At 42.6% G+C, this 24,557-nt stretch overlaps 1 protein-coding gene across 3 annotated transcripts in view; it reads left to right on the top strand.

The window, feature by feature from the left end:
* Window positions 1-24,557, top strand: part of LOC138961725 (uncharacterized) — a 51,159-nt gene that overhangs the window by 4,772 nt on the left and 21,830 nt on the right. For 2 of the 3 annotated variants that reach the window (XM_070333398.1, XM_070333397.1), the window contains exon 2: window positions 3,242-7,770. The exons of the other annotated variant lie outside the window; for it this stretch is intronic. In XM_070333398.1, coding sequence (XP_070189499.1) covers window positions 3,253-4,320 — 1,068 coding nt within the window. In that variant the 5' untranslated portion in view covers window positions 3,242-3,252 and the 3' untranslated portion in view covers window positions 4,321-7,770. Of the gene's footprint in view, window positions 1-3,241; window positions 7,771-24,557 lie in introns of those variants that run through there. 3 annotated transcript variants of the gene reach the window in all.

Below are 24,557 nucleotides of genomic sequence, written 5' to 3'. Positions count from 1 at the left end.
TATAATATACCTTCAAAATACAGTAAACCGTCTACATATCGGGACACGAGACGAATGGTACACTATACCTTCAAAATACATTAAACCGTCTACATATCGCTGCACGAGACGAATGGTACACTATACCTTCAAAATACATAAAACCGTCTACATATCGGGACACGAGACGAATGGTATAATATACCTTCAAAATACAATAAACAGTCTACATATCGCTACACGAGACGAATGTTACTTTATGCCTTCAAAATTCATTAAACAGTCTATATATCGGTACACAAAGCGAATGGTCCCTGTCCCTTCATAATATAGTGAACAGTCTGCATATTGTTACACGAGACAAATGGTACACTGTACCTTCAAAATACATTGAACAGTCTACATATCGTTTCACGGGACGAATGGTACGGTATACCTTCACATAAAAATTACACTTTCTACATATCGTTTCACGGGACGAATGGTACAGTATACCTTCAAAATACATTACACTTTCTACATATAATAGGACTGGGTGGCCGAGTGGTAACGCACTTGCGCTCGGAAGCGAGAGGTTGCGAGTTTGACCCTGGGTCAGGGCGTTAGCAATTTTCTCCCCCCTTTCCTAACCTAGGTGGTGAGTTCAAGTGCTAGTCTTTCGGATGAGACGAAAAACCGAGGTCCCTTCGTGTACACTACATTGGGGTGTGCACGTTAAAGATCCCACGATTGACAAAAGGGTCTTTCCTGGCAAAATTGTATAGGCATAGATAAAATTGTCCACCAAAATACCCGTGTGACTTGGAATAATAGGCCGTGAAAAGTAGGATATGCGCCGAAATGGCTGCGATCTGCTGGCCGATGTGAATGCGTGATGTATTGTGTAACAAAATTCCATCTCACACGGCATAAATAAATCCCTGCGCCTTGAATATGTGCGCGATATAAATTGCATAAAATAAAAATAAAAAAATAAAAAAATGATAAATCCCTGCGCTTAGAACTGTACCCACGGAATACGCGCGATATAAGCCTCATATTGATTGATTGATTGGGCGGGGATGTAGCTCAGTCGGTAGCGCGCTGGATTTGTATCCAGTTGGCCGCTGTCAGCGTGAGTTCGTCCCCACGTTCGGCGAGAGATTTATTTCTCAGAGTCAGCTTTGTGTGCAGACTCTCCTCGGTGTCCGAACACCCCCGTGTGTACACGCAAGCACAAGACCAAGTGCGCACGAAAAAGATCCTGTAATCCATGTCAGAGTTCGGTGGGTTATAGAAACACGAAAATACCCAGCATGCTTCCTCCGAAAACTGCGTATGGCTGCCTAAATGGCGGGGTAAAAAACGGTCATACACGTAAAATTCCACTCGTGCAAAAAACACGAGTGTACGTGGGAGTTTCAGCCCACGAACGCAGAAGAAGAAGAAGAAGAAGAAGAAGAAGATTGATTGATTGATACCGTTTCACGGGACGAATGGTAGAGTATACTTTCAAAATACATTACACTTTCTACATATCGTTTCACGGGACGAATGGTAGAGTATACCTTCAAAATACATTGAACAGTCTACATATCGTTTCACGGGACGAATGGTACAGTATACCTTCAAAATACGTTACACTTTCTACATATCGTTTCACGGGACGAATGGTACAGAATACCTTCAAAATATATTACACTTTCTACATATCATTTCACGGGACGAATGGTACAGTATACCTTCGAAATACATTAGACAGTCTAAATATCGCTACACGAGACGAATGGTACACTATACCTTCAAAATACATCAAACAGTCTAGTTATCTCTACAACAGACGAATGGTACACTATACCTTCAACATACATTAAACCGTCTAGATATCGCTACAAAAGGCGAATGGTACACTATACCTTCAAAATACAGTAAACGGTCTAATATTGGGACACAATGCGAATGGTACACAATACCTCTAAATTACATTAAACAGTCTAAATATCGCTACACGAGATGAATGGTACACTATACCTTCACAATACAGTAAACAGTCTAATATTGGGACACAAGGCGAATGGTACACTGTCCCTTCAAAATACATTATACAGTCTAAATATCAGGAACACAAGGTGAATGGTACTTGTCCATTCAAAGTACATTAGACAGTCTAAATATCGCTACATAAGACGAGGCTCTGACAGCAAAGACGACTGATCAGTCCCTGAAGGACGCTGTGCAGAACTTGTCACAGAAATCCTCCACTGTGCTTCGGTGGATCCAAGCGCATTGTTTCATTTTTGGAAATGAGCAAACCGAATGGCCAGGGAGTGGGGAAAGGGACGTCAACAGCCACAGCCAAAACCAACCCTGTCCTACCGATATGGGAAACAGTTAGATTTGGGTTTGTTTGTTTGTTTGTTTGTTTGTTTGTTTGTTTGCTTAACGCCCAGCCGACCACGAAGGGCCATATCAGGGCGGTGCTGCTTTGACATATAACGTGCGCCACACACAAGACAGAAGTCGCAGCACAGGCTTCATGTCTCACCCAGTCACATTATTCTGACACCGGACCAACCAGTCCTAGCACTAACCCCATAATGCCAGACGCCAGGCGGAGCAGCCACTAGATTGCCAATTTTAAAGTCTCAGGTATGCCCCGGCCGGGGTTCGAACCCACGACCTCCCGATCACGGGGCGGACGCCTTACCACTAGGCCAACCGTACCGGTCCTTAGATTTGGATGCATCACTGGAATTTGAGTAAAATATTAAAAGTAAATTCGAGTAAAGAAAAAGACCAATGAAAAAGGATGTAAAAAGAATAAATAAAACAAAATAAATAAAGAGAGCAGGCAAAAACAAAAGGGTAGTAGCAACCTGCATACAACTGAGGAAAAAACAAAAAACAAAAAAAACCACCAAAAAACGGTCCTACCGAGAGGCTAAGACCCTCATCACGAACCGCTTGGCGTCGACCTTCAACCAGCCCACGCAGGACGCTTTTCTCCATCCCAGAAAACTGAATGCACAAGCTTATAATTGGACATAAACTAATGACGAAGTTCAAATGCCTCGCAGAGATGCTGAGTCAGTGTAATATGACTAGTGGGAGGAATTGGTTTACATTAATTTTTGGTTCATACGGCCTGACAGGCCTTTCGATTGTCTGGGTCCAGCTAGTCATGTTGATACCAGCTTGTGTGTTTTATTTAATACGAAACTGCATTGGTCAGTCAGTATTAATGTCATTATTCACCTGGACGTTTTCACTTTGCTGTCAACAGAGATAACACAGATGGAGTCCACCACTACAGGCTATCTTGAAGGTGACGTGTTCTTTCGTCACTACATAGATTACACCAACAAGACGGATTACCTGGATGCGGGGGTTACTTTGATCGTTCTCACCTTTCTCCTCAACGTCGCTGTCATCGCCGTGATCGTCTACCTGTACGTCAAGCGGCCGACAGTGACCAACCAGGCGCCACACTTCATCCCCATGCTGGCATGCTGTGTGGCGGAAATCCTAGAAGGCGTTTTCGATTCCGTGTTCTTCCACATGCTGCGAGTGCGACGGTATGGAGAGGGGTTTGATCTAAGCTGCCGAGAGACCATTGCCCTGGACCTGGTCGCCTTCATACTGGCCACTCTGCCCTTGCTATTGGTCGCTGCCGTGATCTTTACACAAGCTGTGCGGCTTCAAAGGGTTATGATCTTGACCCGTGTGGTTCAAAAGATCGTTGCCGTGGTGTTGGTGATGCTGTCCGTGGTGTACGTGGTGGTGGTGCTCATCGCGGTGTATTACATGACCTTTCTGAAAGACAACACCAAGGTGTGTGTAGAGGACTCGCGCGGAACGGAGTACGCTAATTATCAGTCGAAGCGGTCCAAGATAAGGGTGATGCTTGCTGTTGACTACATCGTGCCCAGCTTGTTAATTCTCCTGTCTTGCCTTGTGTTGCTGCTCGCACACTTTGTCCTGAACTACCGCACCACCGATACTGGCACCCTCACCTCGACAAGCACCCAATCACCGGGGCCAACGGCCATTCCATCTTTTCCCTTTAACGTCCTTCTGGCCGCAGCGTCGTGCATCATCCTCTACTTAGTCTTATTCCTGTTCTCGTTCAAAGACTTCCAGTTTGGCCCCATCGGGAGCAGAATAAGGCTGGCTGGCATAACGCTTAAACAGCTAAACGGAGTCTTCCTGCCATGCTTCTGGCTGCTAGACGCTGACATCCGGGCACTGTGGTGTTGCTGTGGAAAAGCGTCACGTGCAACACCTGAATGTGTCACTCTGGAGAGCTCCGAGGGAAGGAGAATGGAGGATGGTGGTGACAACAGGAATGGCACACGCCTTTGATCTCAGGCAAGCAATGCTTTGGGGCTCCGCTTACATATATATGTAACTTCAGCAGGACCGACGACGCACTGCAGATTATTCCAGCCCGCTACACGTTGCATGAAAGGAAAACAGGCCAAGTACTCGTCATATCCCCTATCGTGGCATAAATAATAGGCAGTGCGTCGTCTGTGCCGCTGAAACTGCGCAGGTATATTCTGCCCATTATGACGAGTACTTGGCTTGTTTTTGGCTCACGAAGTGTAGCCTATGCGATCGTAACTTTGTCTGTCTGTGCGTTTGTGCGTTTGTGCGTTTGTGCGTGTGTGTGTGCGTGTGTGTGTGTGTTTGTGCGTGTGTATGTCTGTGGTAGAAACTTTAACATTTCCGAGTCTATGTGTGAGTGGTTATCCAAGACTATGGATAAAGCTCGCATAAGATTACGTCACGGTCAAAAGTGTTTGACGTCAATTAATGCATCATGACGGCATTCCTCCCTGTAGTCTTTCTCTCTCGCGTGGTGTGTGTGGTCTCGGTCATTGTTATTTTGAGCGGGCCGAGACTATTTGGCAGTCGTGTCCCTGAAAGTAGGCTACATGCAGACAGACAGATCTAGATCTAGTGTCTCTCTTTCTTGCACAGTGTCACCTAAGCTTACTGTGTGTGTGGGTGTGTATGTGTGACGGAGTGATTGAGTTTGTGTTACTGTTTGTCTATTTCTTACGTGAGCCTTGAAGGCTTCGCCTCTTGTCTTTTCATGCAACGTGTAGCGGGCTGGGATAAACTGCAGTGCGTCGTCGGTCCTGCTGAAGTTACATATGTGAGCGGAGCCCCTAAGGAAGCTAACCGCTCTCAACGAACGCAGGCGAGAGTGTCTTTTACACGATTGTCTTCTAGCTTGACGAAACATGTGATATAATTGGTCGTAATGTTGAACTTTAGCGTTGTTGTTTTTTTGTTTTGTTTTGTTTTTCAAAATTTTTAATCAATCAATAAACACGTGATAACAAACATGGTAACTGTGTTTTCTGTTTGTACACATACTTTCTCATTTACATGCTTTAACTTAAATCAGAGACAATAAACAATTTGTTTCTTATTAATAAAACTTCAGACTAACGAAATCTTAAAACAACATGATTTCCAAAAATAATTTCCAGTGTTAATCGTGAATCGTTTTTTTTTAATGCTTACGCACATCTTTGCGATTAAAATAATATGATTAATCTTCTTCATATTTTTGCTGTTACTTTTTATACCAAAACGCACATCTGTAACATTCAACCTAATTCTTTCGCCAATGTTTACTAATATGTACATTTCAATATATTTCCAAAACCTGAGCACGGTTGGGCATTCAAAGAAAAAATGCTCCAATACATCAAGTTCATCCTCACAATATGTACAGTTTTTATCAGCCTTCACTTTCATTTTACACATTAAAATTTTAGTTGGATAAATGTTTTGCAATATTTTCCAATGCAGTACACGTAATCGAACTTCACTAGCGACAGTGGCTGCTAAGTTCCAATTCTTTTCGTCCATTTCAAATCCTAACTTTCTTCTCCAAAATCCTTCTGAACAGGGTGGGCTGTATTTTTTTCTTACGAGAATCTTTCAAATTTCTTTTACTGATCTAACGTTTTTTCCACAAAAGGTCGGAACGTCACAAACTTAACAATTTACATCGTCTGTAGCTACATTTCTTAAAAGGAGATGTACAGCTGTACGAACAACATTGTACTCAAGCAATCTATTTGCAGTGTAGCCAGTTCTTTCACACACTTCTTCATAGGTAGCAAAACGTCCATTCTCACACACATCGCTCACATACATTATACCACATTTAATCCAAGTCTTTAGCGTTGTTGATTCATTGCTCACAATCCAATGGCAGTTTTGTCGTATTTTTAATACAATAAGTCCCTTTAATGACTCACCAAAGAGTATTTACCGTCAAATTAATTGGCGGATAGAGCTCCAAACTTAAGCATAATTATTCAATTTGGTCGTGTGATCGACGAAAATGGCGAGAAAATGCATACGCAATATCGACAGAGTTGCCTCCCCTCCTTCGATATGGTGGCTGTGCCGATGTTTTCCTTGTAAAACTAATGTAAAGGAAAAGCATCAGTACAGTTCATTCCGTGACTTGAAAAAGTATTTGAAATGACTTGTTATGTATAGAAAGGCAGTTTTTTTGGGTGCAAAACTGGTGTCTTAGATGCCACTGAATTGTGAGCTATGAATGTACAACGCTAAAGTTTAACATTACATCGAAAGAGCTGTCCATGAGCAAGCGGAGTGCAAACTGACAGCCGAAATGTGTTTGTGTGCCAAATTACAAACGGCCGTCAGGTGTCTGTCAGTTTGATGTGCACGCATTGCATCATTATGCACATATTTAAGGTGGAGGTTAAGTCAACTAGTACGTGTACAAAAGTCACAGTTTTCAAGTACATCGTGCGTCTCCGTTTCATGACCAGTACTCTTGATTTTTGTACTGCTGCGTTCCCAAGACTCTGTACTTTCCTTTGATATCAGGCTCACTGTATATAACTGGATCTAACACGTGATAGTCGCTAATGAATGAAATAATTAGTGTATTTTTTCGAGTTAGGTACATACTGTGACTAATTGGAACCTGGCAGTGAGGAGGGTATCGCCGGAACAGTTGGTCTACATCATTATGTACCCGTGTTCGCATGTTTGGTTTTGATTATGTGCTAGAGGAAGTAGATGTCAGCAAAATATTAATTATGGCCGCCATGTACATTTCATAGTTTCCCCAAAATCAACTTTCTCTGGCAGAGTAGACTTACTTCAAGTTTGCCATACTACTTCGAAAATGCCTTGTTAAAATAAGGCAAATAAGTGCAAGTGAACAAAAACTGCTTCATGTGAAGCAATTCAGGTTTTGCTCAAATGTGTTCAGATGAACGGGAGTGGAAATACTTTTTTTTTGCGAGTTTTGCCATAATGATTAGTTGTTGATGTTGACTTTCGTCCTTTGCAAATGTCCATCGGGTTGCGATACCATTTTTTTCGACTTGCAGGTGCATTTATTTGTGTATACATTATTGAAACATATTTTGGATTTTTTAATTTATCAATCTATTGAGAAATAATGGGTGTTTTTTTCCAAAACATTACATTTTCTTATTCCAATACAGGACTTACGACACAGCACGAACCTTTAATTCCCTTGTGGACATAGTGTTTGTGAGGTAGATCCGCAGACAATATTCACAAAAATGATCACAATAATAATAATAATAATAATATTACTCGCAAACTAATCGAAATGTGAAAACTATCCTTGACGTCAAATAACAATGTGCGTTATATGGTAGTTCTAGCAGAAACTTGTTATCAATTCTTGAAGTTATAGAGCATTTTTCATGTTTCCATGTATTTGTTGGAAAGAATGTATCAACGTTATTACTTATGAAATAAAACTATCTTATAGAATGTTGTGCCAGATGTGTGTGTGTGTGTGTGTGTGTGTGTGTGTGTGTGTGTGTGTGTGTGTGTGTGTGTGTGTGCCGTGTGTGTGTGTGTGTGCTTGTGCTTGTGCGTGCCGGTGTGTGTGTCACGACGGTGAGTGTTGGGTGTGTGTGTGTGCGTGTATATGTGTGTGCCTGTGTGTCAGTGTATGTGTGTGCCTGTGTGTGTGTGTGTGTTGTAAGGAGAGGGCACATTATGCAGCTCCGAAGTAGCATTAACTCCTGTTTATCAGCGTACGTGGATACTCACTGGTGTCTCGCTCTTCTCACTTGGTTTGCCGGCTTTTTTCTCAATTCAACACACGATACGGCTGCAGCCAAAGAGGGTATACGGGGTCGTAAGGTGGGAAGGTAACTACTTCTATTGACACTCTCTTTGTAGCACTGGCAGGAAAAAACAGGCATACGGCACAGAACAGCGAGGCGCGAATTTTACTCAGGAATGATGTTACGATGCACAGTATTTTACTCGCAGCTGCGTACACTATTCTTGACTACGGGAATTCCCGCACCGTTACCTTCAAACATTACAAATTATCAGAAATAGAGTAAACGACCTCGACCTCTATTCGCTTTTAGAGACAGCGCATCGGGGGGGGGGGGGGGGGGGGGGGGAGGAGAGAGATAGAACTTGTTGAGTAATATGTAAATTTCCGATGCGTTTTCATGATGCCGCAGTTTTCGTTTGAGACAGAACGGTATAAAAGGGCATGCGCTGTGCGCCAGCAGAATTCGGGTTAACCTTGCTGCTTTTTGGGGCTTTGTCCTTCAGAAGGATCTCCTGTGAGGCTCTCTCTGTCCATTTCTGTAAGTACATGTTGATATATTTTCTGTCACCTACTTTACTACTGGTTCAGAGTTATTTTCAAATTTAAGGAGACAGTTTTGTTTGTTTTTAACATGTTTTATCTATATCTTTGTTGTTGTTGTTGTTAATTTAGTGCTGAAAATGTAGGATGCGCGATCCGTTAGCTCTTTCCATTCTGAACAAGTATAGAACATTGTTCGATTTGTTTTCTTTTGTAACTTTTGTTCACCTGTTACGGGATTTTTTCTTAAAATATATAGACAGCCTGCAAATGAGAAACGGTTCAGGGCTGTTCCTGCCGCAGTTTTCGTTTGAGACAGAACGGTATAAAAGGGCATGCGCTGTGCGCCAGCAGAATTCGGGTTAACCTTGCTGCTTTTTGGGGCTTTGTCCTTCAGAAGGATCTCCTGTGAGGCTCTCTCTGTCCATTTCTGTAAGTACATGTTGATATATTTTCTGTCACCTACTTTACTACTGGTTCAGAGTTATTTTCAAATTTAAGGAGACAGTTTTGTTTGTTTTTAACATGTTTTATCTATATCTTTGTTGTTGTTGTTGTTAATTTAGTGCTGAAAATGTAGGATGCGCGATCCGTTAGCTCTTTCCATTCTGAACAAGTATAGAACATTGTTCGATTTGTTTTCTTTTGTAACTTTTGTTCACCTGTTACGGGATTTTTTCTTAAAATATATAGACAGCCTGCAAATGAGAAACGGTTCAGGGCTGTTATGCACGAGTCGAGTTTTGAGACTTTAGTCCGAGATAAACTGCATTGAGGGTACTGTTTATCCCGTGTTCAAACTTTTAAACTTGAATTTTTTTTCTTTTTCTTTTTTTTCTCGATTATTTAAGAAAGTGTCAAATGGGTTGTCTTTTGGTGTTCGCCCTGGTCTTATCTGAACTTTTTTCTTGTTGTTTGCTTTTGCACTTTTGTTTTTTTATGTTCACCACAAGTAGTTCACTCAGACTAAACTGATTGACGCGCCGAAAGGGTTTTGTTGTTGTTTTGCTTTAATGCTTATTTCATGTGTTGTCAGTGTCTGCCGGTTTGTTGTTGTTTGTTTGTTTTTGTTACTTGAGTATTTGCTTGGTTTGGTTTATCCTTCTCTACATTTCCTTTCTTTGTTCTCTTGAAAAGCATTCTTGACTTTGTTGCTATGCTTTTTTTTTTCTTAGGTGCAAAGTAAGAGTTAAGTGTTATCGGTATGGTTGTGTGATTTTACTGTGCTGAATATTTGTCCGCGTTTTTCATCCGCTCCAGTAAACATCTGCTAATGTTTGTGCACTCGCTCTTTCCGTTGCATTGTGTCAGTATTATGTGTTGGCTTTATTTATTTTATTTGTATGTGAATTTCGGCGGTTTGGTTTCAAAGATTCTTTCTCGCTCTGTCGTTCTCTGTCTCTCTCTCTCCCTGATGGCGGGGATATAGCTCAGTTGGTAGCGCGCTGGATTTGTATTCTGTTGGCCGCTGTCAGCGTGAGTTCGATCCCAGGTTCGGCGGAAATTTATTTCACAGAGTCAACTTTGTGTGCAGACTCTCTTCGGTGTCCGAACCTCCCCCCGTGTACACTACATTGGGTGTGCACGTTAAAGATCCCACGATTGACAAAAGGGTCTTTCCTGGCAAAATTGCTAAGGCACAGTTAATAATTGTCTACCTATACCCGTGTGACTTGGAATAATAGGCCGCGAAAGGTAAATATGCGCCGAAATGGCTGCAATCTACTGGCCGTATAAAATTTCATCTCACACGGCATCACTGCAGAGCGCCTAGAACTGTACCCACGGAATATGCGCGATATAAGACTCATTGATTGATTGATTGATTGATACTTTCTCTGACTCTCTACGCCTCTACTTATGGCTGTCACTCTATCTGCCTCTGTCGGTCTACCTGCCTGTCTCAGTGTCCACTTCTCTCCCTCTGTCTGTCTCTCTGTCCCATGGCCGTCTGTCAGTCTCTCTGTCTCGGTCTCTGTCTGTCTGTCTCTCTCTCTCTGTCTCTCTCTCTCTCTGTCTCTCTCTCTCTCTGTCTCTCTCTCTCTCTGTCTGTCTATGTCTGTCATTCTGTCTGTCTGTCTGTCTGTCTTGTGCGAATCATGGTTTAGCGAGTGCGTTGCGTGTGCGGGATACGCTCGTTTGCGTCGACAGTGTTGTGTGCATTTCTTTTAATTCCTAGTGGACGACAGGCTTAAAAGTCCCGCACAACATAATTATTATAGTTTATAGTATTTTGGGTAAATGTGCGCCGGTTGAGAGACCGGTAAAAGCTGTGATTCGTTAGAGTTTTATTCCGATAAATACCTCGTTTTGATTGATGGAGAAGTTTAGGAGTCATTTAGTGACGTGTCAATGTACAAGCTGGATACTCTGGTTCTCCCGATGATTAACTAACAGTTCGATTCCTGTCATTGTTGTTGAGGTGTGGTTGCTTTTGTTTTGCAAGCTGTATAATTATACCAAGAGTACTCATATAATATTGCTTACAAGTTTATTAATCAGCAAAAGGACAAATACGAGAAGCAATGCAATGAGAGCGATGATCGAATGGCTTTCTTCCCGTGTGGCCATCTTGAAAACAACCATAAATTGGAGTAGCGTTTAATAAGGGTGGCTTCCTGCTTGGACACATTCCAAAAATCAACAGCCTAACTGCAAATTGGAAAGATGTTTGTTTGTTTGTTTGTTTGTTTGTTTGTTTGATTTGTTTGTTTGGTTTTTTGTTTCTTGGGGTTTTTCGTTTGTTTGTGTGTTTGCTTTTGGTTTTGTTTGTTTGCTTTTTTTCTGCAACTGAGTTAAGTTTCTTCCACTAAAACCAGTCTGCTAAATGAATACAACACTTATATGAAGAAATCAGACAGGCTGTTTTACTTTGGTTTGTGCCCAAGTGAAACGAAGCCCTTTTAACACAAACTGGACAATGGATTGGGATTTCCAACATGGCCACACTGGAAAGTCAGTATCGGGAACACTTTGGTCCGACGCTTGCTGCAAGTTTTCTCAGAACTTGGCGGATTTTCCGAACGAATGGGAAGGTCGATAAAGGATGGAATCAGACTAAATCAAGAAATGGGCTTAGGGGGGAGAGGGGGCTGTAGTGTATAGGGGGGGGGGGGGGGGGTAGTACGATGGGGTGAGGGTACAAAGAGAAATTCGCTGCGGCGCTTTGTGTAGAATGTTGGACATTATGCAACTCCGAACTAGCATTAACTCCTGACTGACTATTAGGGTTTAACGTCCTCTTAGACCAATTGGTCTATATTGGGACAGGTATTGGTAATACGTTGAAGATATGGTGTGATACTTTGACTCGATTCGAACAAGCCCGCTGTGGCTGTCTTCTTCGACACACCAGCATTGGGTTTGTCTCGTCAAAGTATCGAAATACGATCATGATAATTCACTATTCCTGACTACGGGAATTCCCGAACCGTTTCAATCAAACATTGCAAATTATCAGAAATAGAGTAAACGACCTCGACCTCTATTCGCTTTTAGAGACAGCGCATCGGGGGGGGGGGGGGGGGGGGGGGAGATAGAACTTGCTGAGTAATATGTAAATTTCCGATGCGTTATCATGAGTGAACGCTGCAGTTTTCGTTTGAGACAGAACGGGGTAGCCTATAAAAGGGCATGCGCTGTGCACCAGCAGAATTCGGGTTAACCTTGCTGCTTTTTGGGGCTTTGTCCTTCTCCTGTGAGGCTCTCTCTGTCCATTTCTGTAAGTACATGTTGATATATTTTCTGTCACCTACTTTACTACTGGTTCAGAGTTATTTTCAAATTTAGGGAGACAGTTTTGTTTGTTTTTAACATGTTTTATCTATATCTTTGTTGTTGTTGTTAACTTAGTGCTCAAAATGTAGGATGCGTGATCCGTTAGCTCTTTCCATTCTGAACAAGTATAGAACATTTGTTCTGTTTTGTTTGTTTGCTTTTTATCTGCAACTGAGTTAAGTTATGTTTCTTCCACTAAAACCAGTCTGCTAAATGAATACAACACTTATATGAAGAAATCAGTTTTACTTTGGTTTGTGCCCAAGTGAAACGATGCCCTTAACACAAACTGGACAATGGATTGGGATTTCCAACATGGCCACACTGGAAAGTCAGTATCGGGAACACTTTGGTCCGACGCTTGCTGCAAGTTTTCTCAGAACTTGGCGGATTTTCCGAACGAATGGGAAGGTCGATAAAGGATGGAGTCAGACTAAATCAAGAAATGGGCTTAGGGGGGGGGGGGGGGGAGAGGGGGCTGTAGTGTATAGGGGAGGGGGGGGGGGGGTACTGCGATAGGGTGAGGGTACAAAGAGAAAGTCGTGGCGGCGCTTTGTGTAAAATGTTGGACATTCCAGAAATGTTGGGGAAAACCTAAACATCGGGTTTCCCGGATGCATACTGCCGCGACAGAAAGATGGTGACGGTTGGTTGTTTGGGGGTGAGGGTTGGAAGCGTTGTTTGATGTGACAATGTTTGAGTAGGGGGTAAGAACTGTCAATGTCTAAGCTGCATGATTCTCCAACCGGGTTTACTCGTTGATTAACTGACAGTTGAGGTTGTTGAGGTTTGGTTGCGTTTGTTTTGCAATACTACTTATATAAAATTGGTTACAAGTTTCTTAATCAGCAGAATGTCAAAGAGAAGCAATGCAATGTATGCAATGAGAGCGAGCATTGAATGGCTTTCTTTCCGTGTGACCGTCTTGAAAATCACCTTTAAATCCGACTAGCTTTTTACCCGGTATAAGACTGGCCTGCGGCTGCTTGGACACATTCCAAAGATCAACAGCCTAACTGTTGTCTGGGGAAATTGGGCATCTATTTTTCTTTTTTTTTCTTTTTTCTTTTTTTTTGCTTGTTTTTGGCTCACGTAAGTGTAGCCTATGCGATGATAAACTTTGTCTGTCTGTGCGTGCGTGCGTGCGTGCGTGTGTGTGTGTGTGTGTGTGTGTGTGTGTGTGTGTGTGATAGAAACTTTAACATTTCCGAGTCTATGGATAAAGCTCGCATAAGAAGATTACGTCTCGGTCAAAAGTGTTTGACGTGTGTGATAGAAACTATTTGAAGACGTCACATTATGACGTAAGAGGGTTAGACGTCACGCAAAGGAATTACTGAAAGTCTCGGTCATTGTTATTGTGAGCGGGCCGAGACTAGTTGGCAGATCCAGGGTCTCGCTTTCTTGCACAGTTTCACCTATGCTTACTGTGTGCAGGGGCGGACGAGGGGGGGGGGGGGGGGCACGTGCCCCCCCCCCCGAAAAAAAAAAAAAAAAAAGAAGAAGAAAATAAAAAGATTTTTCTATGCTGATTTTATGACCATTTCTAAGTTCAAATGGCACGAGATGGCACCATTTTGCTTCTTTGGGCAATTTTTTTTTCCCGGGGAGCATGCCCCCGGACCCCCCTAGCAAATTCGGGTGCTTCGCGCCCATCACATTCACTTTCGATTCAAAGTGCCCCCCCCCCCCCCTTACAAAGCAACTGATCCGCCCCTGGTGTGTATATGTGTGACGGAGTGATTGAGTTTGTGTTACTGTTTGTCGATTTCTTACGTGAGCCTTGAAGGCTTCGCCTCTTGTTTTTTTTGTTTGCTTTCTTTTCTGCAACTGAGATAAACAAAATTGTAACAAACACTAAAAAGCAGTGTGCTAAATGAATTAATATAGCACTTATAGGCAGACAGCTGCCATGCTGTTCTGACTAAATGTTTTAACATAGAGGGGGGAATCGAGACGAGGGTCGTGGTGTATGTGTGTGTGTGTAGAGCGATTCAGACTAAACTACTGGACCGATCTTTATGAAATTTGACATGAGAGTTCCTGGGTATGATATCCTCAGACGTTTTTTTCATTTTTTTGATAAATGTCTTTGATGACGTCATATCCGGTTTTTCGTGAAAGTTGAGGCGGCACTGTCACGCTCTCATTTTTCAACCAAATTGGTTGCAATTTTGGTCAAGTAATCTCCGACGAAGCCCGGACTTCGGTATTGCATTTCAGCTTGGTGGCTTAAAAATTAATTGATGACTTTGGTCATTAAAAATCTGAAAATTGTAAAAAAAAAAATTTTTATAAAACGATCCAAATTTACGTTCATCTTATTCTCCATCATTTTCTCATTCAAAAAACATATAAATATGTTATATTTGGATTAAAAACAAGCTCTGAAAATTAAAAATATAAAAATTATTATCAAAATTAAATTTTCGAAATCAATTTAAAAACACTTTCATCTTATTCCTTGTCGGTTCCTGATTCCAAAAACATATAGATATGATATGTTTGGATTGAAAACACGCTCAGAAAGTTAAAACGAAGAGAGGTACAGAAAAGCGTGCTATCCTTCTCAGCGCAACTACTACCCCGCTCTTCTTGTCAATTTCACTGCCTTTGCCATGAGCGGTGGACTGACGATGCTACGAGTATACGGTCTTGCTGCGTTGCATTGCGTTCAGTTTCATTCTGTGAGTTCGACAGCTACTTGACTAAATGTTGTATTTTCGCCTTACGCGACTTGTTTTTACATTTAGTCAAGTTTTGACTAAATGTTTTAACGTATAGAGGGGGAATCGAGACGAGGGTCGTGGTGTGTGTGTGTGTGTGTGTGTGTGTGTGTGTGTGTGTGTGTGTGTGTGTGTGTGTGTGTGTGTCTCTGTGTGTGTGTGTGTGTGTGTGTGTGTGTGTGTGTGTGTGTGTGTGTAGAGCGATTCAGCCTAAACTACTGGACCGATCTTTATGAAATTTGACATGAGAGTTCATGGGAATGATATCCCCGGTCTTTTTTTTCTTTTTTTCGATAAATACGTTTGCTGACGTCATATCCGGCTTTTTGTAAAAGTTGAGGCGGCACTGTCACACCCTCCTTTTTCAATCAAAGTGATTGACATTTTGGCAAAGCAATCTTCGACGAAGGCCGGAATTTGGTATTGCATTTCAGCTTGGTGGCTTAAAAACTAATGAATGAGTTTGGTCATTAAAAATCGGAAACTTGTAATTAAAATTATTTGTTTATTAAACGATCCAAAAATAATTTTATCTTATTCTGCGTCATTTTTTGATTCCAAAAACATATACATATATTTGGATTACAAACAAGCTCTAAAAATTACAAATATGAAAATTATGATTAAAATTAATTTTCCGAAATCGATTTAAAAACAATGTCATCTTATTCCTTGTCGGTCCCTGATTCCAAAAACATATAGATATGATATGTTTGGATTAAAAACAAACTCAGTAAGCTAAAAAGAATAGACATACAGAAAAGCGTGTTATCCTGCTCAGCGCGACCACTATCGCACTATTCTGCATGGCTTGTCGATTTCACTGCCTTTGCCACGAGCGATGGACTGACGAAACTACGAGTATGTGGTCTTCGGGAAAAAAGCAGTGCGTTCAGTTTCATTCTGTGAGTTGGACAGCTTGACTAAATGTTGTTATTTCGCCTTATTTCGCCTTACGCGACTTGTCTTTGGTTTGTGCCCAAGTGAAACAGTGCCAATACAAACCTTGTATCGATAGACTGGGATTTCCCACATGGCCACACTGGAGAGCCAGTATCGGGAACATTTTGGTCCGATGTTAGCTGCAAGTTTCCTCAGAACTGGGATTTTCCGAACGAATGGAAAGGTCGATAAAGGATCGAGTCAGACAAAATCAAGAAAGAGGATTATAGGGGGGGGGGGGGGGGGCAGTAGTGTTGAGGGGGGGGGGGGGTGTAGTGCGATGGGGTGGTGGTACAAAGAGAAAAACGCTGCGGCGATTTGTGTAGAATGTTGGAAATTCCAGAAATGTAAACAAAAAAATGATGCTGTAACGTCTGTTCGGGGAAACAGAGAAATCGGATTTCCCGGATCACAACTGCCGCGACAGAAAGATGGTGACGGTTGGTTGTTTGGGGGTGAGGGTTGGAAGCGTTGTTTGATGTGACAATGTTTGAGTAGGGGGTAAGAATTGTCAATGTCTAAGCTGCACGATACTCCGGTCCACTTGATGATTTACTGACAGTTCGATTGTTGTTGAGGTTTGGTTGGGTTTGTTTCGCAAACTTTGTATACAAAGAGTAGCCTACTTGTAACAAATTGGTTACACATAATTTCTTAATCAGCAGCAGAAGGACAGATAAGAGAAGCAATGTAATGTATGCAATCAGAGCGATAATTGTATTGCTTTCTTTCCGTGTGGCCATCTCAAAAACCACCTGAAATCCGACTGGGATTGTACCCGGTATGAGGGCCTTCTACCTCGACACCTTCCAAAGATGAACCGCTTAAAGATACTGAACTTGTCCAATCCAGGTGCACGGAGCCCATGGGGCTTTTGGTCATACCTCAGGCAGCTATCCGTCAGAAGAACTACCAAGTTTCATTGACTTGCACCCAAAGAGTCAAGAACTGCGAATTTTTACGAATTAATTTCGTACTCGGACCCGGCTGGTCTTGGCCTATTTTTGGATCTAAATTTAGATCAGGTAGATCACCACATCATGCACAAAAAGACACGTCACTAGCAAACTATGTCAGACGTCATCATGAGTTTGTGTAAAACAAAATGGAGGCAGGAATCACTCAGTTGAATCGAACTCCGACCAAACACCACGTAATAACTAGGTTAATTTATGCACTCGCGTGAAAAAGAAACTGTCGAGCTTCACAGATGTCGTCGTTGGGTAGTTTTGGGTTTGTTTCACTACTATATGAGGATTTTTGAACTGTAAATGCACTCAGCTGCAACAAAAACGCAAAACAAAGGCTGTGAGCTGCACTGTGCCTTTAACTGTTGTCTGTGCAAATTGGGATTTTTTTGTTTTATATGTTTATTTGTTTGCTTGCTTGTTTGTTTGTTTTTTGCTTTTACAAAACTAAAAAGCAGTGTGCTAAATTAATTAATATAGCACTTATAGGCAGACAACTGCCATGCTGTTTTTCTTTGGTTTGTGCCCAAGTAAAGCGGTGCCTAGAAAAACCCTGTATCGATAGACTGGGATTTTCCAGACGGCAACACTGGAAAGCCAGTATCGGAAACACTTTGGCCCGATGCTTGCTGCAAAGTTCCCCAGGACTGGACGGACTTTCCGTTCGAAAGAGGGGAGGTGATAGAAACGATCAATACAGCATGGAGGCAGGCAAAATCAAGAAAGAATGTAAGAGGGGGAGAGTGTGCTGTATTCAGTTGGAGGGAGGAGGTGTAGCTGAAGCTCGCATTTTTCATGATCCGCTAACTTCGACCATTATTTTTAATAATCACTGAGACTCGGCATGTAACCTCTACGTAGTCTGCTACGTATATTCCAAATGCTGATCTAGCTGGTATACGTTATCGGAATAACACTTGTGTTTTCTGTTAGCTGCTGGGAATTGTATACTAACTCATCATTTAGTAATGTGGATAATAAGCTACGGCATAATTATGAGAAGAATCTTCGCAAGTCGAAACTGAAAAATTAGACACAGGGGGTTCTATTTTTAGATCAGTGGCAACTGTGGCACAGGCACAGTCATGCAATCTTTCAGAAAAAACCCACTTCTGCTTTAATTGAGAAGCAGGAAATTTATGGTATTTTGGTATTGTGGAGAATATAAGCTACATGTCATTAATTAATTCTGAGGATGAGAGTACAGTCTCGCTTAGGCAAAGGGCGGAAGAATACGCTCTGTGGAAAAGTTAGCGCACTCCAAGAGTGCGCTAACAGTTTTAGCGCATCGCCATTAGCCAACCAACTGGTTCACATCAGTCATGTGACACCAGTACTTACTGACAATTATTATTATTATTATGTCGACAATCGCAAAATAGGGAGTTCAACACAGCTCTATATCAATAATGGTCGTGTATCTATACATACTGAACGGCAAAAGTTAGGGACCGCCCTTGAAAAAACCAGCTGACTTCATCTGTGCCAAACTCCTTGTTCCTAAGTTTATAAAACCAAATGGCTGTCAGGCCGTACACACCAGTGGGTGAGCAATGCTGTGTTAGCAGGAAACTTGCTCGGGATCCACGGAGGCCTGGCTAGGGCACGAGACAGAAACTGCCAAACTGCAAAAAGTGGACCATTTTTACGCTGGCGCGTGGGCAAGTCTGGGCGGGAAAGATGAACAATTCGTTATGCACGTGCAGGGGGGATGTGTTGAGAGTGAACGGTTGTCACCAGTTAGGCTTTATAGCCCCGCGATTTTCCGCTATATAGCCACCATCTTCTCACTATGCCTCCCAGACGAAAGGTGACCACCTTAAACAAAGCCCGGGCCATCGCATGGCTGCAAGACGGCGTAAGCAAGCGAGAAGTGGGCAGACGACTTGGAGTGTCCCATTCTGTCGTGGTCAGGCTGCATCAGAAGTTCCAGGCCACCAACAGCGTTCTGGAGAGGCCCAGGTCAGGACGGCCTGGTTTTTTCAAGGGCGGTCCCTAACTTTTGCCGTTCAGTATATATATACGACTTGTGTCTGTGTATCTGTGTGTGTGTGTGTGTGGGGGTGTGTGTGTGGGTGTGTGTGTGTGTGTGTGTGTGTGTGTGTGTGTGTGTGTGTGTGTTCGCGATGCACGGCCAAAGTTCTCGATGGATCTGCTTATAATTTGGTGGGCATATTCAGGTAGACCCCGGACACAACCTGGTCGATGAGAATTTTCAACACGTGCTCTCAGCGCGCAGCGCTGAACCGATTTTGGTTTTTCTGTTCATCTTCCCAGATCCATTCCCAGTAACTCTTCCTTATCTTCTCCAGTGTTTTGCGTTTATCTCCCTTCCTTCGTGTGGCGTCAATCCCTATTCCCGTTACTATTTTTAGAAGGTCACTGTCCACAACGCTTTCATCCATATTCCCGTGACTATTTTTAGAAGGTCACTGTCCACAACGCTTTCATCCCGGCGAAGCCGGGTATTCCTCTACTTCTTCCCGGCAAAGCCGGGTACACGGCGAAGCCGGCGTACGGTGCGCCACTTACCCGGCGAAGCCGGGTATTCGGCTCTACTTCTTCCCGGCGAAGCCGGCTACCCGGCGAAGCGGGTATTCATCTATAGTGTTTATATGTCTCGCTGTGAGTTTCGACGCTCGTCCAACCGTGATCATGTGCTCTATTTGTCAGTTTGTCTCATATTGCATGGTCAAAATGAAAACGACGCTTACGACGACGACAACACCGGTTATTTATTTATTTCTCTATTTATTTATTTACTTATTTGTTTACTTATTTACTTCTCTTTCTTTCTTTCTTTCGTTCTTTCTTTCTTTCTTTCTTTCTTTCTTTCTTTCTTTCTTTCTGTAATGGTTTATTCATTTATTCTATTTATTTATGTATGCGTCATTTCAATCAATGTATTTGTTTTTCATCAGGCACATATATCACATCATCAACGAAGAACCCAACTTATCAAGAACAACAAGCAAAACACTGCTGCACACACTTACACACAGCGAAAAAAATGTCGTCATGGGCGGTTACTACTCTCGCGAGCAGAAAATACGAGTAAACTCCAACACAGGGCAGAACATACTGGCTGTCGACGACAGCGTCTACGTGCAAGGAACCAACGCGACTGTCCAAGAAATCGCTTCCATCCAAGCCGACAACCAGACTGACCTGGTCAACGCCGGACTGACCGGACGCTCATGGGTAACAGGAATCTTCGTCTGCAGCAACAGCCACAACAACAGGGTCCTCCGCGCAACCGTATTCCTGTTCAGGCCACAGGTAAGACTGAGGGAATAGTGTGTTTCGTTAAGGCGGTGGTTCTGGCAAAAAAGTTAAGACTGTGAGAATGTTGCGGCTGCTGATGGTTGTGGTGTTGGTGGTGTTCAGGCGAATGGTAATTAAGACTATGAAGATGTTATTTCTGATTATGATGCTGGTGGTGGTGGTGCTGGTGGTGCTGGTGGGGGTTGTGGTGGTGATGGTTTTGGTGGCCGGTTCAGGTTGCTGTTGCTGGTGATTTTTCTGGTGTTTCTATTGCTTATGATTATTGTTAACGACAACGATGACGACAAAGAAGAGAACAAAGACCCCCCCCATCCCCACCCAACCGTTTCCCACTCATTATTTATAGACGTACGCTTTTTATTGTTGTGTATTTGTTATATTTTGTTTTATACAATTTTGAATATTTTTACATAACCACTTTATTAACGAGCCCTCATGGTCTGTTTCTCTGTCTCCTGCCCTATCGCGTTTCTCGTTTTGTTTTTTGTTAGGTTGTGTTTCTTGAATAATTGCTACCCTCTCTTTGCCTGTAAACTATAGAAGAAAAGCGATTCGTTAACGCTTGCGTCTCATTTACTGATAGCTTCTTCAATTTAAATTTCAGGTCCCTGAAGACATTATCCACACTTCAGTTCCGCAGTGACGGGGTCATCAACAGTCATTTATGTGACCATCATCACTCAATAACGCAAAATCTAATGAAACAGACTAGAGACAATTAAAGGAGCATGTTTCTTCTTCTATTGAGCTGGTAATGCGTTACACACACCAGGCAGACAACAAAAGGACACGTTTCGTCATTGTTCCTATCTACATTTCGGTTGGTGTGATCAAGAAATTGTAACTTGTATCAGGTGCAGTGGAAAGTTTGGCCATTTCTTCAAAGTCATTTCCATTGCATTTCAGCCGAGATGGGGAACTGGTGGTATTCTGATAGAACGGAAATGCACAGCGAGAAGACAGTCACACTGTACAATTCACAAGGGAAAATCATCTACGAGGACAAGGACAAGAAAGATTTCAAGAGTTCACACGAAGCCGCTCAGAATATCATGGTAAAGACAGCAAGCAGCAATGTTCAGCTCATGAAGACAAGTGTGGAGGCTGCTATCCAGAATGGTTCTCAACGGGGTGTTACCAACTAGTCTTTAACACTCAACAAGTATCAAGAATCGCAACATCAAAACAGCCACCACTGTCCCAAGAACGACATCAATGAAAACCGGCCAAGACTGATGTCATGAACTATTAACCACCAAAGACCGCCATATCTTGTTGACAGGATCTGAAGGTACCTTTGTGTTAATATTGAATCATATGGCTTTGTGGAAGCGTGAACACTTCTTCCAGTCTTGCTTTTGGCTGGTCCCGGAAAAAAACTGATGACAAATTCTACCATGTGTCAGAGCAGAGATGGGCAACAAGTCACACAGAGACGAAATAGTGTTTATGAACCACGAGCGAACGACGAGAATCTTCCGGCCTGATGGCACAGAGCTTTACATGCACAAGAACGAGGTGATCGACAGAGACAAACTGAAGCACGGGCACTACGTCGCTGAGAAAATAAACACAGCAACAGGCGAGAAAACATTCCATTTGTCCCTGACCACTGGACAAGACAAGGGTGACAAGACTCAACCAGCGTCCAGCAGCGAAGAAGAAGACCCCAATAAGGGCCCACCACGACATCCTCACTTCGGGCAAAACAGGGACAAGCCGGACCTTCGCGGTTCTTCTTCGTCTGATGATGGCCCTGTTCTGAAAGCTCTCCCAGAGATTGATGACATAACGCCTATCACGGGCCAACCCTTGTCGAACAGTGCACGTGCAGCTTGTGACAATAAGTCCACGAGTAGCCAGACCCTTGTGGGAGGTGGACTTGAAGCTGGCCCTGACAGTGATGGGGGGACAAAGTTAGATATCGGCGACGATCATTCGGCAGCGTCCACAAGTTCAAACAATCCTGATTCCAAAGCCGTTCCTGGGACCAGCACACGTAAATCAGACGTTGACACCGAGGATACCGGACCCCCACCCAGGAAATCTAGCTTCCTTGTGAAAACCCTTGCAATTTTTGGCATTGGGAAAGAAAAATCGAAGGCGAATGCAAAGGAGACAGACACGCAGGGGCAAGACAACTTTTCCAGCGAGTGTTCGTCTGCAGATGGCGAATCTATAAACTCAAAAGTGTGCATCCAAGTTTTTAAATCAGGGCTGGCAGAATTCATATAAGCTTATCTTAAATGTTGAGGTCGAACACTCTAAAAGACTGATATTAGTGTCATCATACCTCAAACCAAAGACACGTCAGAACAGAGCTGAACAAATGCCTGTTTTCTCCGAATCGTGGGAACAACTAACGTATAACTTGCAGTTGAACACTCTTGAAAGAGCATTGTTTGACTAAGATGATTTGGGGTTAGAAACTGCTGGTTTAAACTGTGGTACATCGAATCATGCTAGTTTGTTATTCCATGACCATTGAAAATGAACGACAAATCCAAGCCAGACACTGAAGAGGCTGAAAGCACCTATCTGTCTTTCTGTTGTAAATTTGTCGTATGTTCTGTTGCTCTTACATACGTCGTGGTGAAAATGTGTTTCAAGTTCGCCTTCTGCCGCAATAAAAACGAGATTGACTATTACAAGGGCGAACGCACGGTCACAATCACAGCACCAGATGGGAGTAGAATTGTTGCCCACAAAAAAGAGCGCGTGGAGAAAGGGAAACTGAAGGAGGCTGAAGGTAGCGTGACTCAGTATGGTAGCAACCAAGGGGAAGAGATCTGGAGCAGACAGTGGGGAGGAGGTAGTGCTCAACAGTGAGGTATGATCTGCCCCGTTTAACTGCAATCAGATGTTTACATTTGTAGCTCTAAACATTGATGAAAAGTGAGTTGTGTTTGACTGCATTCAACTGCCTAGTGGTATGCCCGTCAGATTCAAAACGGCATACAATTTGCAGTATTGACCGGAGCTCTAATCCGAAGGTTAATTCACCCTGCATGATCGAATAAACCCAAGTGACAATGCTGGACACATCTGTAGTTTAGTTTCATGAAAGTAAACACAAAGAACTTTCGGCTTGAACATTCAGACTGTCGAGTGTCTGCATTGTAACGGTCAGCCGTCGACTTCACTGATTTGCAATTTTACACCTGCGGTAATCGTGAAATCCAAACGCGTGTGTGCAAAAGGCAGAAAGAACATTATTTTTGACGCAGGATAAAGTTGTGGACTCAGCCCAGGGTAACAGCCACTGATATTCAGACAAACAAGCACATATGAACCCGCAGACTCATTCTGTTCTTGTAACTTGGTGGTGATCTGTTGGCACTGCAAGATAAAAACATTTGTCTGAGTGTAGTCGGTAAGACATCATATCAACGAAACACAACCTGGATTTGTTTTGCAGTAAAAGATTGTCTCTCCACAAAATTGTCTTAAATCGACAAGACAGATTACACCCTGTACTCTCCACAGCAGTTTTGTGTTTGTATCTTGTAAAAATAAGAAGTAGTGTCGAAAGCAATATGCATATTTTTCATCTTTCTTGAATTGTAATCATTATTTTTGTTAGTGTGACCAATTTCGTGTTTAAAGTGACAACTTCTTCTGGTAATTCAAGTTTATGTTTGGATTTACCGCTAAAACAAATCTTGGTAAGCATATCATAGCCTCCTTGGTTACAGGAACTATAGATTATAAAAAAGCAGTTTCATATCAGACTTCATTTTATTTTTGCAGTCGTTTTTGATGCGAGTGCATTGAAGTTGTTGATGTTTTATAACAATTGCTTCAATAACTGATCGTATCGTCAGAAAAGTTTTACACATGGGGGGTTACCCGAGTGTTGAAGAAAGGCACTTTCGGGGGGAGGTGCAGGTGCTAAGATTCGAACAAGGAAAGATAACTCCACTCGTGGAGCTGCAGAACGACCTCAGGGTACGTAACTCTAGCAGAGAAGATTTTCTCAAAATGGTGGAAGTGGAGGTAAATGAGCTTATGGAGAAAACGGTGACCGCCATTGAAGGGTTGGAACGTTTGTCCCAGATAGAGAGCGGACAAAACCAGCTCGTCCAAAAGTAGTCGAAAGAAAAATGACTGTTTAATGTATTTAGGCAGCGTCAGGTAATTCCCAGTTACTATGCGTTGAACAACGGATTAACAAGACATCAACCAACATAATAGTGGCAGATTCATTAACAAATCAATAAATTAAAATAAAATGACACACACACA

Source organism: Littorina saxatilis, linkage group LG3 (assembly GCF_037325665.1).
Source record: "Littorina saxatilis isolate snail1 linkage group LG3, US_GU_Lsax_2.0, whole genome shotgun sequence".
Classification (NCBI taxonomy): Eukaryota; Metazoa; Mollusca; class Gastropoda; order Littorinimorpha; family Littorinidae; genus Littorina; species Littorina saxatilis.
The sequence above is the reverse complement of the archived record's forward strand: the minus strand, read 5'-3'. Positions and strand labels throughout refer to the sequence as shown.